The 15,661-nt window shown below is 44.4% G+C and overlaps 1 protein-coding gene across 1 annotated transcript in view; it reads right to left on the bottom strand.

Annotated features, from left to right (window-relative positions):
• Window positions 1-5,000, bottom strand: part of MAP2K6 (mitogen-activated protein kinase kinase 6) — a 36,161-nt gene extending 31,161 nt beyond the window's left edge. The window contains exons 1-4 of the mRNA XM_015810364.1: window positions 4,621-5,000; window positions 3,859-4,082; window positions 3,541-3,653; window positions 1,424-1,508 (exon numbers count right to left, since the gene is read on the bottom strand). Coding sequence (XP_015665850.1) covers window positions 1,424-1,508; window positions 3,541-3,653; window positions 3,859-4,082; window positions 4,621-5,000 — 802 coding nt within the window. The remainder of the gene's footprint in view (window positions 1-1,423; window positions 1,509-3,540; window positions 3,654-3,858; window positions 4,083-4,620) is intronic.
• Between the last annotated feature and the right edge of the window lie 10,661 nt (window positions 5,001-15,661).

Below are 15,661 nucleotides of genomic sequence, written 5' to 3'. Positions count from 1 at the left end.
TGGGGTGACTAAGGTACCAGACTAAAAACCAGAAGACTGTGTAATCCTGTCTTAGACACAAAACAAGCTGGGTGCTCTTCAGCCAGCCATTCTCTTTCAGCCCTAAAGAGAAGGTAATGGCAAACTACGTTTAAAATCTTGCCAAGAAAACTGACAGTGATTGAGAAATATGACACATATATCAAGGGTGACACACGACATTCTGGGTGACATGCCAGCATTCACCAACATCCAACAACAACTATTCTCAAAATTACATCCCCTTCTTGTGCAATTTTCAGGGGCTACGTGAGAATGGGGCCCTGAAATAAAAAGTGATCTACGCAGCCTCCAAATCCTCAAGAAGTTTCACAAGAGGGTCATACTCGCATGTGGCCTTGGGAACTTCTGAATATTGAGATGCCCATGAGAACAAGACATGCTTTTGCATGGTTTTTGGAGGCTGCAAAGACCATGGAAGAGCTTTCTCCCAAGCCGTTTCAAGAACAAAGGGCCTCGTTGACCCAGAGCAGCCTAGGGTGGGCCACAAGGAGAACACACCTTGGAGAGCAGTGTGAGGTAGACTTTTTGAGTGGCAGCAGTAATTCATGACGGGCTAGATGGGAGTGATGGTAGAGAACTGTTTCTCTTTTGTTTGGGAGTGTGATATGCCTGCAGAGTCAAGTTAGGCATTGTCTGAATTTTTGACGCACCAAGGCCAAAACATTCTCCATCACTGGTCTAGGCGGTCCCGAAGATTCAACACTGACTTCAAAGCTCCCCCCTCCCCAGAAAAAAAGCACAACTCAAAGTTGCAAGGCTGCCCAGGGATAGCGTTGTCCAACCTTTTGGAACTGATGAACGTATCCAGAATTTTGAGGTGTTATGAATGGCTGCTGTGGGGAACAGCCAATTACAAAGCATCAATTTATCATGATGTCATCCCTCTGGAACCATTCTACTCAAACAGGGCATTCCTTTTTTTTTTTTAAGGCAAACAGACACTTGGCTGCAAGAGACCCTCATTTTTATTTCATAGGGGGGTCTTATGGTCTGCTTGGTGCTAAAGAGAGATGATGCTGGAAGTTGGCATTCTGTTTTGCAGCATAATAGTTTTCAGTTATTTATGATTAACAAGAGCATCAGGGAGCCTGGAGACTGAAAAGGAGAAAGTCTACAGCTGTGACAGTGGTTGGCGAGCCACACTCGGATTTATAAAGATGATGGAACCCAGTTGGCCCTATGCTAAGCACTTCATTTGTGACCTAGCATGGTTCAAATGCTGCTACTCGTTTAGCTCTCAGTCTTGCATAATATATATTAAATTTGCAGGAGAGGAGAGCAGAGACAAGACAGCTAAGCTTCACAGGAAACTTAAAACATAAGAACAGACCTGTTAGACCAGGTCAAGGCCCATCTTATCCAGTATTGTGTTGTATCTCACCTTCCTGGAGTAAATATCCATCAGGTATTTGCAAGCAGAGTCCTCTCACGGTTGTTTCCCCTACAAATGGTGTGTTGCCACCAACCTGAAAGTAACAAGGAGTCTTCCACACTAATAGCCCTGAATTTAGATAATTCCATTTCAAAGCCATCCAAATTAGGGGCATCACCATATCTCACGGTAATGAATGCCAGGTTAATTAGGCTCTGTGCAAATGTAGTTTCTAGCAAATAAGCTTCCTTAAACAACCTCTCATTCTAATACTTGGAGAAAGCAACAAAATATTTTCTCAGTCTACTTTTTCCTCCTCCTCCTTTTCATTCTGTCTATGCACTCAATGCTCTATGCACATATCTATTCAGCTCTCCAGGAAGCTGGCCTCCTCAGTTGGGCAGCTAAAGCATTGACTATACCAGGGGTAGGCAACCTTGGCTCTTTTATGACTCATGGAGCTATGCTGGCTCAGGAATTCTGGGAGTTGAAGTCCATGAGTCATAAAAGAGCCAAGGTTGCCTACCCCTGGACTATACTAATGAAGCATTCTTGTATCTTATTTTCAATTTTTTAAAATATGTTTTTATTTTATTTCCAAAGTTAAAATACAAAGTAGAAAAAAAGAAGAGGAAAAAAAGAAAAACAAAACAATACAAAACCAAAAAAAATATATACATAAAAACAAAGTAACAAAGATACATATAGATTGTCCTCCCTGGTTGAATTCTGATAAATATATTTCAACAATAATAGTTTCCCCCATTGTAAAACAGGTCCACAATTTAAATAAAACAGTCAACAGGTAACTCCAACAACAAGATAAATTTCAAAGCCCTCTGTTAATGGTTTATTATTGTATTTAACATTATTGTATTTAACTCAACATTAAGAAAACCAAGATCATAGCATCCGGCCCTCTCAATTCCTGGCAAATAGATTGGGAAGAAATGGAGGTAGTGACAGATTTTATCTTTCTGGGCTCAAAGATCAGCGGAGATGGGGACTGCAGCCAAGAAATTAAAAGACGTTTGCTCCTGGGGAGGAAAGCTATGGCAAATCTAGACAGCATACTAAAAAGCAGAGACGGGGCGTTGTCTTACCTGAACGCCTTTTCTCAGTACGGAGATGGAGAATTCACATGTGGGTTTTCATTGGATGCCTGCTCTTGAGACCAAGTAGTCAAACTTGACACGCCCCCTCTTGCTGATCCAGTCTTTAACGAGGGCGAAGTGACTGAAGATGGACGAGGTGTTGGCTCTCAGACCCCTACAATAGCCTGACTGACCTCAAGGGGTGGGTGTGAATTCTCCATCTCCGTACTGAGAAAAGGCGTTCAGGTAAGACAACGCCCCTTCTCCAGTACGGGAGATGGAGAATTCACATGTGGGACATACCCAAGCTCCACAGTCCCAATGGGTGGGAAACATATGAGCCCTAATTAGAGTCTCCAGCAACCACCTGCTGAAGAACCCTTCTTCCAAAGGAAGCATCAGTCGCAGCGAAACGGTCAATTTTGTAATGGCGTACAAACGGGGAAGGCGACGACCAAGTCGCAGCCCTACAAATCTCGTCAATGGACGCCTGTGTGGACCATGCTGCCGATGTCGCAGCGCTACGAGTGGAATGCGCAGTAATACGTCTAGGAGCCGGCAGGGATGAGGACTGGTACGCCTCCGCAATACAGGCCCTGATCCACCTGCCAATAGTACCCGAGGAAACCTTCTGGCCCAAAGAGGCCGGACGGTAGGAAATAAATAGGGCCTCTGACTTACGAAATGGCTCTGTACGTTTAATATAACGCCACAACGCCCTACGGATGTCTAGCGTGTGCCACTGCCGCTCCAAGTCGTGGGGACCAGGACGTGACGACCTTTGATCGTGTGCCTGAATTGGCGTAGAGCCAGGTGTATGGCCCTGAGCTCCAACCAATTTATGTTGTGTCTCAAGTCTGCGCGTGACCAGCGGCCTTGCGCAAACTGAGACCGTAGATGGGCCCCCCATCCGAACAGACTGGCGTCCGTAGTGATGGTGATGCGGTCCGGTTCCTTGAAGGGAGACCCCTGGTTTATAGCCCGCGAGAACCACCAGCGGAGCGCTTTGCGGACGTGAACCAGAACCCTGACCTGAATACTGGATGCACTGGTGTTTGTGCGCTGGAATGGAAGTAGGAACCACTGTAGGTCCCGCAAGTGCAGTCTGGCCCAGGGAACAATGGCTATGCAGGAGACCATCTTTCCTAAAAGTTGAGATAGTAGGAGTAACGGGACAGAATGTTCCTTGTGCACCCGGCGAGCCAGGTCCCTGATGCTGACCGCTCGCTCCTGGGAGAGATAGACCATGCAATTGGAGGTGTCTATCACGGCCCCCAGGTGCAAGAGTCTGGACGCGGGAACTGTCTGGCTCTTTTGAAAGTTGACCGAGAAGCCATGTAGTTGAAGTACCCGGATGGCGTAATTCACATCCCTCTGAGCCGCCTGCCAGGAGGACGCCTGAATTAGGATGTCGTCCAGGTAGCATTGGACGCGAATGGGAACCTTCCTCAACTGGGCTGCCAGGACTGCCAGGATTTTTGTGAATACCCTGGGAGCCGACGAAAGACCGAAGGGGAGGGCCCTGTACTGAAAGTGTTTGCCCTGGTAGCAGAACCTCAGGAACCGGCGGTGAGCTGGATGAATGGGGGATGTGGAGATAAGCCTCTGTGAGGTCTATTGATGCTAAAAAATCCCCTTGTCTGATCCCTCCTAGTATGGACTGGAGGGATTGCATCTTGAACCTTTTGTAGGTAATGTAATGGTTGAGATGCTTGAGGTCTAGGATAGCTCTCCACCCCCCTGAGGACTTGGGTACCACAAAAAGGATTGAATAAAACCCTTTCCCTCTGTGGTCTTTTGGAACCGGTTCTATTGCCTGAATTTCTAAAAGGTGGTGGATGGCCTCCTGCATAAGTTCCCGTTTCTGTGGATTTCTGGAAACGGAGCAAAGTATGAGTCGTTCTGGGGGTGTGGCTAGAAACTCCAGGGACAGACCGTGCTGGATGGATTGTAGCACCCAGTTGTCCGTGGAGGAAAGTTCCCACTGGTGGAAGAAGTGAGCTAGCCGCCCCCCAATGGGAAGGGATGTGTGTGAGTCATTTAAACTTCCTAAATGGGCGTCCTGCCCCACGAAATGGCCGTTTACTTTGTCCCTGCTGTCTGGGCCTAAACCCGGTCCTATCGTAAGGGCGGTCATATGGCCTCTCTCTGGGAGTAAAGGAGCGGGAAGTCTGGGTGGTGGAGACTCCCGCAGGCTGCCGAAAGGACTGCCTACGAAAGTAGGGGGTGGGACGCTTGTCAGACTTCTTAATTATATGGGCCATGACCTTGCGTTTATCCTTGTTTTCGACCAGATAAGGAGCAAGGGATTCCCCAAACAAATTATTACCCAGGTAAGGTGCCGACGCAAGACCCCATTTAAGTCTGGTATCAGCCTGCCAATGCTTCAACCACAACATCCTCCTGGCCGTGATGTTGGAGGCCAAGGATCTAGAGGCAAAGACTGCAGACTGAAGGGAGGCGTCCGCAGTGTATTCAGTGGCCGCCACCATTTTACTCAGGTCCTGATGAGTACGTAAGTCTTCAGCAGGGACCCTGGCTTGGAGCTGACGCAACCAAAGAAGGGTGGTTCTGACAAAAAAGGATGTGCAGCTGGCCGCTTTAATAGCCCAGGCCGCTGATTGGTGTGTCTTCCTGAATGTATGTTCCTATTTTTTATCGTCCGCTTTCAGCGCCTGTGTCAAGTCCCCAGCAACCGCCGTTTGAGATACCAATGGGGTCCAAGCCTCGTCTACCTTAGGAACCTCCAGCGCATCACTGAGATCAGTGGAGGGGCTGAATAACTTTCTGTCGGTCCCACTAACGGAAGGAAGCGAGGCCGGTGAGGCCCATGGCTTCTTAATCCCTTTAAGGAAGATGGAAGGACATGGAACATGGTGTTCGGTAGCCACTTTCTCAAAGAATATAGGGTGAGGGTCGGTATCCGACGCCACTGGTGGTTGAGGGAATTGGTCAGACCCTAAGTTCGCGGTTGCTGTAGCCTTACGAAGGATTGACAGGAAATGAGCTGGATTGAAGAGACCCCCTGAAGTGGAAGGTTCAGGGGGGAGTTCCTCATCTTCTGAAAGCAGAAGATCCGGTTGCTCCCCACCTTGAGGGAAGGAAAAACCACTCACCGAAGAGTGCGCGGGAGACATAGGCTCCTGAATCATGGGGAATTCTGCGGGAATCTCGTAATGGGGCATTGCCGAGGTGGAAGCCCCCTGATCAGTTGATGGAGAGGGGCGCTGAGCTAAGGCTCTATCCACCACCTTGGAGAGCAAAGCCTCGAGGCGCGCATCAGCAAAGATATCTGCCAAGTCCACCCCCCTGGAACCCAAGGCTGTGGGTGTAACTGTGGGCTCTAAAACAGTCCCAGAGGGAATTGTGGGGTGTTGAACCACAGTGGGGGGAGAACTTATGCTCACCGGGGTTCCCGGAACAGACCAAACTCCCTGGGCAGAAGGGTCTGGTCCTAAGGGCAGATCGACTTCAGTATCCTCCATCTGCCTTGACTCAAGCTCGGCTTGCTTCTGCGCTCTGGAGAACTCCTTCTCCAGAGCCTGGTGCCTACGGCTGGCTTGCTTCTCCGCCAGCTTAGAAGGTTTCGTGAGCACATGTTTAGTTTTTGCTTTTGCCTTGCCTGCCGTCCCCTGTCCAGAGGACATAGTGCAGCCGTGACCGGAAGATGGGGTGGATTGAGGTAAAGAAGAGCCTTCCATCTCAGTGAGCAGTCTCAGATAAGCTGAGGTGACGCTCAGGCAGGCAAGAAGCTGGCGGAGGCGAAATTGGAACAAACACAGAGGCTGTTCCCCTGACCACCCGACCAAAATAATAAATTCTCTCTCTGGGCAATGGTCACGGCCCTTGAGTTAGGTACCGAAGGCACGGTTGGAACCACCCTTTGTGTTCCTCCCCGGAGGCCTTAGGTGGCCAGGCAATGTGCACCAGTAAGGAAAAAAATTCCCAATGAAGGATCAGATGGCTTGAAGAAATCAGGCTCAGTAAATGATGAGACTACCCAACAGAATTAATATTGTGATTAGTGAAACTGATAATGAGGGCACGTTAGATGTGAGTGCAGCTAAGGTGTATCCGTCCTTTGGGCCTAAGAAGCTGCCACGTGGTATTCAAAATGGCGGCCGCCAAGTATAAAACAATCTATTTCTTTATTATAGATTTGAGGAGATCAGCAATTGAGCCAAGTTCAGAATGCAGAACGAATTCTCACTCTGGGTGAAGTTCTGAAACACTCACTAAAGCAGAGAGCTGGAATCTTACAATAGGCCTTACAGCTCCTCGCCCAAAATTTCGGGCCTAAAATGGCGGCCGCAAGATCGTTTAGCCAAATTAATAGCACCGCGGCCCCAAGTAAGGCTCTGGCCCTCGATTGCCTTTAGTGAATTTCCCCCCTGCGATCCTCTGTTCGATCGCCGAATCGAAAAGGAAATAAATAGCTTCGTTGCCTTTTCCGGCAACCAAAATGGCGCCCGCGATCAAAACAGAAGGCCGAGAAGTTCCCTAAGGTTGAAAATGCTCCGAACGCAGCCCGACAGGCTGCAGGAGCAAACGCTGTGCCCTGGGGGCAAGAACAGCCGTTCTTTGAAAGGCGAGTATTAGGGAGCTTTTCCCCCCCCCAGAGCCCTGGGGAAAGAATGGAAGGATCGGGAAGGAATTTCCCCCCCCACTCCCTTACCTCCCTCAAGTGTGGAAATTTATGCTAGCACTGATCCCAGTGCTAAGAAATTTAAAGGGGAAAAACCAAATTAAAGCTGGAAGTTTGGAAGGGGATTTTTAAGGGAAAGGAGAATTCACTCAAGTTTTCTAACCTGCTATTGACTGAGAGCCAACCTAGACACGTCGTCAAGAGCTGAGACCAAGTTAAAGACTGGATCAGCAAGAGGGGGCGTGTCAAGTTTGACTACTTGGTCTCAAGAGCAGGCATCCAATGAAAACCCACATGTGAATTCTCCATCTCCCGTACTGGAGAAATCACCCTGCCAACAGAAGTACGTATAGTCAAGGCCAGGGTTTTCTCAGTTGCAATGTATGGATGTGAAAGTTGGACCATAAGAAAGGCTGAGCGCCAAAGAATTGAGGCCTTTGAACTATGGTGCTGCAAGTCCCCTGGACTGCAAGGCAATCAAACTGGTCAGTCCTAGAGAAGATCAACCCTGACTGCTCTTTAGAAGGCCAGATCCTGAAGTTGAAACTCAAGTACTTTGGCCACCTAATGAGAAGGAAGGACTCACTGGAGAAGAGCCTAATGCTGGGAAAGATTGAGGGCAATAGAAGAAGGGGACGACAGAGAATGAGGTGGCTGGATGGAGTCACTGAAGCAGTAGGCATGAGCTTACATGGACTCCAGAAGATGGTAGAGGACAGGAAGGCCTGGAGGAATGTTGTCCATGGAGTCGCAATGGTCAGACATGACTTCGCAACAACAACAACAACAACAACATTGTATTTAATTTGCGGAAAGCTCTCAAACAGCTAGCAAACTACCATAAGCTCACTGCAATCATTATCTCTGATCTGTCCAAGATCAAATATCCTTGATTGATTCTTATTTTCATTTTTGAAAGACATTACATTATAATCTCCATCCCTGCCAACACTACTATACTCCTTGTCCCTGCTTTAAAACTGCTCCTACGTTCCAGATAAAGGAGGTGGGGACAAACATAGAGATTTTTTTTAAAAAAAAATCCCAAGTATTCACTGTTCAAATTATAGTTTATATCATACCACCAGTAGGCCTATAAGAATAATATGGAATTATCACCTTTGCTCTAAATCTGCAATTTATTTGAGAACACAACCAGATTATTAAGAGGAAAAGGTACATTTTCAAACTAAAATACAGTACCATGATGAGCAAGATGCCTTTTGACAAAGAAAGGGGATTTTGGCAACCCATCAACCAGTTCAGGTGCACATCTGGGCCTGTTTGCCACTGCCCTTGTTGGATGTTTATCTCTGGCCTATCTACACCACTGGCTGCATTTGGAGACTACCAGACAAAACAGAGAGGAAACAGTTAACATGGAAAGAGGGTTACAGAGGCAGAGAGGGACAAAAAAGAGGAGGATTTATGGAACACTTTAGAAAAAAGGCTAAGCTAGCACAATGTTTTACGATTAAGGCAAAGTTGAACTGCATGGTGACCCTTGGAATTATTGTAAAAGCATCTAGCTCTTCACTTGATCCTACATGCATTCCAAGAGGTTATAAAACATCAACAGATTGCCATAAGCTCTTAGAAGTATAAGGCCAAATTAATTCTTATAAAGCTTACTGCTAGGGGACAGGAACATTAAACTGATCTCAGGTGTATTGTAGCATTTCAAACCAGAAAGATAGCTGGCCAAACAAATAACAACCTTTCTCATGCTATAGGGTTCAAAGAAATCATATGGGGAGGGTGTCTTGGGGGGATGTTACTTAAGATTGGGTAGTGACCTTGGTCTGTATGTCCTACATTTGCCTAAGGAAGAAAGGCAAAAGGGAGGACTTTACAACATTAAAAAGAAATTGCGGCTTCACTGTGTTACTAAGGGGTGCTGCTGCTTGCAGTCTCTAGGAACACTTTTTCTCATCCTAGAGATGTTTACCTAGTACGCTGCTAGAATCAGTTCTGTTTTTAATACAGATCTCCTCCTTCTGAAGTCTACAACTCACACTGGCTTGCATTACAGCTCCTAGCAACTTCCAGAACATAGCACTGCTACTGTTGTTCTGGAGGACGTTGGTTAGTTACACGATTCATTCATATTCTTTGTTATTGCAGACTGCTGGGCAGAACAGAGTAGGATGCTGCTACTAAGCATTATCCATGTAATTCTTATAATTAGGTTATAAAGGGCTGCCTTTGAACAGTCAAGGTTTGAGCCTCAAGAACGTCTGTCTTGGCCAACTGAGAGCTCTTCCATCTGAATGTGCCATGACATAAAACGTAGAAACCAACAAGCAAAACAGCTCCATGAAAAATTAGCTTATCATGGACATTAGGTCAAATCAGAATACAGGGGTATTCAAACATGCAATTCTCTAGATATGGAGTATGCAACTACAGTCAAAAAGGACAGTGTCACACCTGGTTCTGGAAGATGTAGTTTGGCTGTTTAAAGAAATGTTACAGTAATGACCCGTGCTTCTTAGAAAGCAGGGGGGGGGGAACCATCAACCTAATTTCAACTTTCTCTTTCACTTCAGTCCAGACAATGAAGTCAGACTTTACAATTTTCTGCTTAGCAAACACTAAAGCTAAAGTACAATTGTAGGCAAAATTACATTCCCCATGGGCGTGTGAAGTTCCTTGCCCTAATGAAACAAGACCACGACTGTACACAGCTTTTTCTGGTTTTAAGCAAAAATTCTATCAGGAAGTTGTTGCAAAATGTCTTCTGAAAGACATCAGATTTGGGGGGGGGATAACAGAGTTGGAAGGAACTTTGAAGGTCTTCTATCTAGTCCAACCACCTGCTCGAACAGGAGACCCTATACCATTTCAGACAAATGATTGTCCAATCTCTTCTTAAAAACCTCCAGTGAAGGAGCACCCACAACTTCTGAAGGCAAGCCGTTCCACCAGTTGATTGTTCTGTCAGATACCATATCAAGAAGCAATCTATTAAGATGTATTTCTGTCTCCAAAGACAACAGAATCTAGTTTATTAAATCAAAAGATTGCCTACAAAGCTGTTGTTGTATTAATCATTGAAAACAAAAGTAATAATATATTGGAGGATAAGTGCTGGGAAGGCAAGCAAAATTAAAATTACAGACATGTGTTAATAAGAATTGAAATAGTATGTGTCAAATAAGGAAAATGCAAGATTTTTATATACAGTTCAGTTTGTAGCTTCGTATTTTATCATTACATTCTATTTTGTATAGAGCTGCAAAAATCCTGAAAACCACCAGATGGCAGCAAACAATTAGATTTTTTTTCTATATCTTTCTGCTACTATACTTTGATCGTCTAAATTTCTGCAGTTTGGATCCAGTAACAGTTTCACACTCTGGAAATGGCACTGTTGCTTATATCTAAAAATACTAGCATACATAGAAAATCTATATGTATTAAATGTGCAAGAGCACAAAGAGTGATATGGTAAAGGAGAATATTGTATGCAAAAATGAAGCTAAATGCTCTGATTAAATCATCCTCTAAAAGTGGAGGGGGCAACCTTTACGAACTGTGGACTTCAACTTACAGAATTCCTGACCATGCTGGGGGTTGAAGTCCATAGGTCGTAAAGGGGCCATAGTTGCCAACCCCTGCTCTAAAGTCAGAGAGCTGAATTCCCCTGTCTTTTCAAGCATGAACTCCCCTTGTGGCAATCTATACAAAAGTAGATCTAAATCTAGTAAGAACACAATTTAAAAAATACCGTAATTTCAATAGCAATCACAAATCTCCATCATTGCTTAGATAATAATCTGATTCGCAATGGAGAACCGTCTGTTTTCTTATGTTATCCATATTAACCTTCAATCTCCTGAGTTCTTACTGTGTGATGTAAAACAATGACCACTGAAGTAAAATTCCATTGTTTGATATTCAACGTGCTTGAAAATGCCACAGTAGAAACACAAGAGTTATGTGTGAAATCATCTCATTTGCCTTGCTAAATAATTCCTAACCAAGTAAGATAAAACTTAGGGACTGAACATTATCTACATCAGTGGTTCTCAACCTGTGGGTCGGGACCCCATTTGGGGTCGATCGACCATTTCATGGGGGTCGCCAAGCAAGGCTGTCCGCCATTTTTTTTGTCCGCCATTTTTTCCCCTTTTCCGGCGGGTGCCTTACCTCCCTTGGGCTGGGCCAGCTGGTGGTCGGCCTGCTCCGTCTCTGCCGCTTGCCAGCTACGCCTCGGCCGATGCAGGGGGCGGAACCACGCATGTGCGGCACTCCAGGGCAGGGAAAGTCCTCGACTTACGACCGGTTGGGTAGTCCTCGACTTACGACCGGTTTAGTCCTCGACTTACGACCGATTGGGGTCGCGGCATTAAAAAGGTTGAGAACCACTGATCTACATAAACTGTTCCAGGTAGTGTGAGATATGGGGAGGTATCCTTCTCTTCTTTGGAGAAATTTATACCACAAGATAATGGCCTTAGGCTCTTGGACAGAAATGGTTTAAACAGAAGAAAAGCCATCGTCCAGCAAAGAGCAGAAGTCTTGAGTTCTAGATTAAATTCCAGACATCCCCAAGTGTATGTATATGTGGGCAGGGGAATAGCTCCCCAAAGTCTAGAATGTAGCATCTAGCCAGTGCAGACTATATTCGGTTAGAAACTATGGGTTATGGTGGCTTTCTGTTTTATAATATACAGACCAGGGATTTGACAAAGGTTGCATTGTTGGGGCAACCAACAGTATCACCTACCTATCAAGGGAAATTAGCAATCTATGGCATTCAACTGGAATTACTCCCCAATTCTACCACCCCCTTTATCCCATTTTACTATGTGAGGCAGAAATGGAGGAGAGGTCGGACTCAAATTTCTTTCTTTCTTCACAAATGCTTATTCTGCTAAGACTCGTAGGATTTGAGTGTAGTATCTGAAAAGTTAACTTTGTGCATTCTTAACGTAAATAGTTTGTTATTGTGATTATTTGCAACTACCAGTGCTATCATTAAGGAATTTGGTCTTCTTTCCATCCAACTGTCCATTCATCAGCTCTAATAGAAAGAACCTTTTCTATCCTCTGCTATAATTTTAATCAATGTTCTGATTTGCTGAAAGTCCAATGACAAAACTGTTCTAATGCCAAAGAATGTGTATGTTAAGGAGGAGGTCAATGGATGTTTCCCCTAACCTATCCCCTTCACCTGAGCACGGGTTGCAAGTCACAATTGCTACTTCCTGACATTCAACTAATCTCACCCCAACATATGTTGTCGTAAGGCCTCCAGTGTCTTTTAAAAACCCACAAGTGTAAACCAGCTATACAAAAACTCCACTCTGTCAATGTAAGCCAGGAAATCCTGCAGAGGTGACTTGTTCCATTAATCATTCAGTCCCAGAAGGGAATGGCTATCACCAAATAGTGTAATTCCTCCCACTTCAACAGATGTCATATTGTGGCAATTCCAATCAAGGATTCCATTTCCTGGTTCAAATGAGCTACTTTTTGGGTGGCTGCACCATTCTTACTAGCCCAGGTTCAGTCATCTGATGCTCCACATACCTGAGTGAGATCTTTTAAGCTAACATGGACAACATAAAATGTGGCCTTTTTTTCCCTATTCCCTTGAAGATAGAAAAAAATATATAAGGATGTGTCTGTCTGTCTGTCTTTCTGTCTGAGAGGGAGGGAGGGAGAGGGAGGGAGGGAAAACGTAAAAGTGCTTAACTTAAGGCAGGGGTCTTCAAACTTGGCCCTTTTATGATTCATGAACTTCAATTCCCAGAATTCCTCAGCCAGGCAGCTGAGTTGAAGTCCATGAGTCGTAAAAGGGCCAAGTTTGAAGACCCCTGCCTTAAGTTAAGCACCCCTGATTTAACGGGTCAGCTAGTTACTTTGCCTATTTTGCCTATCTTGTTTTCTGTACCACCCCCTAAGTCACATATTTCACTTTGCTTGAATTCCTCATCTTTTTCTTTTGATATTAAAAAGAAAGCTTTTAATACTGACTCAGGTCAGTGAGTGTTGGTCCAATAAAGTAAACCAGCACTAATCTAGACAACACTCAGAGACATCCAAAGACCCAAACAACCCAGATTCTCATGTCAGTGAAAGGTAAAAGGTCAGCTGACTTTGAACAGGGGGTTTTCTTTGTATTTTCAAAGATGGCAGATATCTAAACTTAGCACTTGACAGCTGTAGGGAAAAAGAAATGTAAGCAGATTCAAAGTAAAAGAAAACACTATGTTTTGTATAGTGTAAAAAGACAAGCATGATAATGTGCTATGTACATCGGTGTGTTGGAAGTAGGAACTTCCTTTGTCATCATCAAATTAGTTGAAATTAGACTGCTTTTTTTTAATTAATGCCAGGATAGGAGAGACATATTTTATTGGCCCTGAATATGAATATTCAACTTCTCCATCAAAGTGATATGGTTCTTCTCTAGAAAACAGCCACCGAGTCTGAAGCATAGGATGAGAGGCACATTTGAAATTTTGAGAGCATATGGTGGACGGATTCCCAAAGGATCCACCATGATAGATACAACTAGTCATAAAATTCATATTCATCAGAAAGTGAATTAGCTTCCAGGATGTTTCAGCCCCTCAGTGAATCCTTTATGGCAGGGGTAGGCAACCTTGGCTCTTTTATGACTCGTGGATATTTTATGCTGGCTCAGGAATTCTGGGAGTTGAAGTCCATGAGTCATAAAAGAGCCAAGGTTGCCTACCCCTGCTCTATGGGAATAAGAGGCATTATTGCAAAATAAATAAGATACTAGATATTGCTGTCTTGCTTTGCTTTGCAGGACATCACATTGTACTAATTTCTTTTTCTTAAAACAATGGTTTTTTTAAAAAAAAATGTTAAATGGGTCAGATGGCCTAGTAGGCAGAAAGAGAGGTACTTGGGAACTCATTGGTATGCCCACTGACTCAATGATTCCGGCATTTAGTCAGCACTTTTTAAACCACAACAGCAAGTCTCCTCACTGCTTGTGAGTTCTAAATGGTTACACCTGCAGTCTGATGAAAAGTAGCAAGAAAGCAAGTAAACTAAAATCCCTCAAAAAGTTTATTCCAATGCATACTACACACACACACACCAAAGCAAATCAGGTGATTGTAAAGAAGAAAATGAAGCAAATACCTTTAGGGCAATTCCTACTGCCAGGCAAAGCGAGAAACTTAGAGAATCCAAAATTTAGGGGGTGAAAGGGAGAAGCTAATTTCTCAAAACTTTCTTCTGCCTGGGAAATGCTAAGGATAAAGGCATATTAATACCTGGAATGAAAATGGGACAGGGTGGTGATCAATGCACTAGAAGTATCTACTGAATACATGGCAATGGTGGCCTTTTGTGGGTGGGTGCTTGCCTTCAAGTCATTCTTGACACTCAGCTGGGTTCATGCCTAAGGCAGGACTAAAGTTCATGGCCTCCTTGTTTCTAGCCCATTGACTTTACTCTAAACTGGTCCATGGTGGCCTTATCTTCCTCTTAAAGAATTAATGAGCCCCATTTAGCTTTCTTATCTATTCATACAAATGACTCAGGAAGCAGAAGCTGAGTAGAGCCGGGTCTGGTTAGGACAGTACGTGAATGAAAAACCATTAGGAAATAGCACTAGAGCTGTAGGTTATACTGGGAAGTAAAAAAAAAAAAAAAAAGGAAGGCAGCAGTGAATCATTTCTGTATTAATATCAGGAAAGCTGCAATGTAATGAGTCAGAGTCAAGTTCAATTTGAAGTGTTTATCACTGCCCTGACAGTGGAAGAAAACTTTCCCCCTAGTATTTCTGGCATAGAGTTAGCAACAAGTGTAGTTTTGCATCTACACACTGGTTTGCTCAAGGCTGTCTGGCTGTCAAACAGAAGTGGCTGAAGATGTAGAAACGATCAGCAAATATCCTTAGGAAGAAATCTCATTTCTGAGCAACATTGTTTGGTAACAAGCATGCTGCTAAGCCACACGGAATCACCGTGTGGGAGCTGGGTGGCCATATAAATTTGTTTTATAAATAAATAAATGCTGGTAAATGCTGTCCCCCCCCCCACGATGCTGAAAAACAAATAAGGAAGCATGATTCACGTTTGAGTTTATGAGAATACCTAGAAAGAGAGCTAATCAGGGTTAAACAAATAAAGTTAAGCTAACGATGGCCTGGATACCTCATTTGTTTAGTTCTTCCTGGCTTTTTCCTCCTCCTTCCGTTTCTCTTTTCTTTCTGTGTAAAGCTGAGCATCGGAACTTTTGTTTTAACTCCCTTTTGGCAAAATCAAAAGATCAACTCAAAAAATAATACTGAAAAGATGTACAGAATGTGATAGACACTTACAGACGAACAAGTGACAGGTACATAATAATAATAATAATGATGATGATGATGATGATGATGATGATGATGATGATGATGATGATGATGATGATGATAAAGTTGGAAGGGACCTCGGAGGTCATCTAGTCCAACCTCCTGCTCAGGCAGGAAACCCTATACCATTTCGGACAAATGGCTGTCCAGTCTCTTCTTAA

The sequence above is a fragment of the Protobothrops mucrosquamatus genome, unplaced genomic scaffold (genome assembly GCF_001527695.2).
Source record: "Protobothrops mucrosquamatus isolate PMUCROS unplaced genomic scaffold, P.Mucros_1.0 scaffold9, whole genome shotgun sequence".
Classification (NCBI taxonomy): Eukaryota; Metazoa; Chordata; class Lepidosauria; order Squamata; family Viperidae; genus Protobothrops; species Protobothrops mucrosquamatus.
The sequence above is the reverse complement of the archived record's forward strand: the minus strand, read 5'-3'. Positions and strand labels throughout refer to the sequence as shown.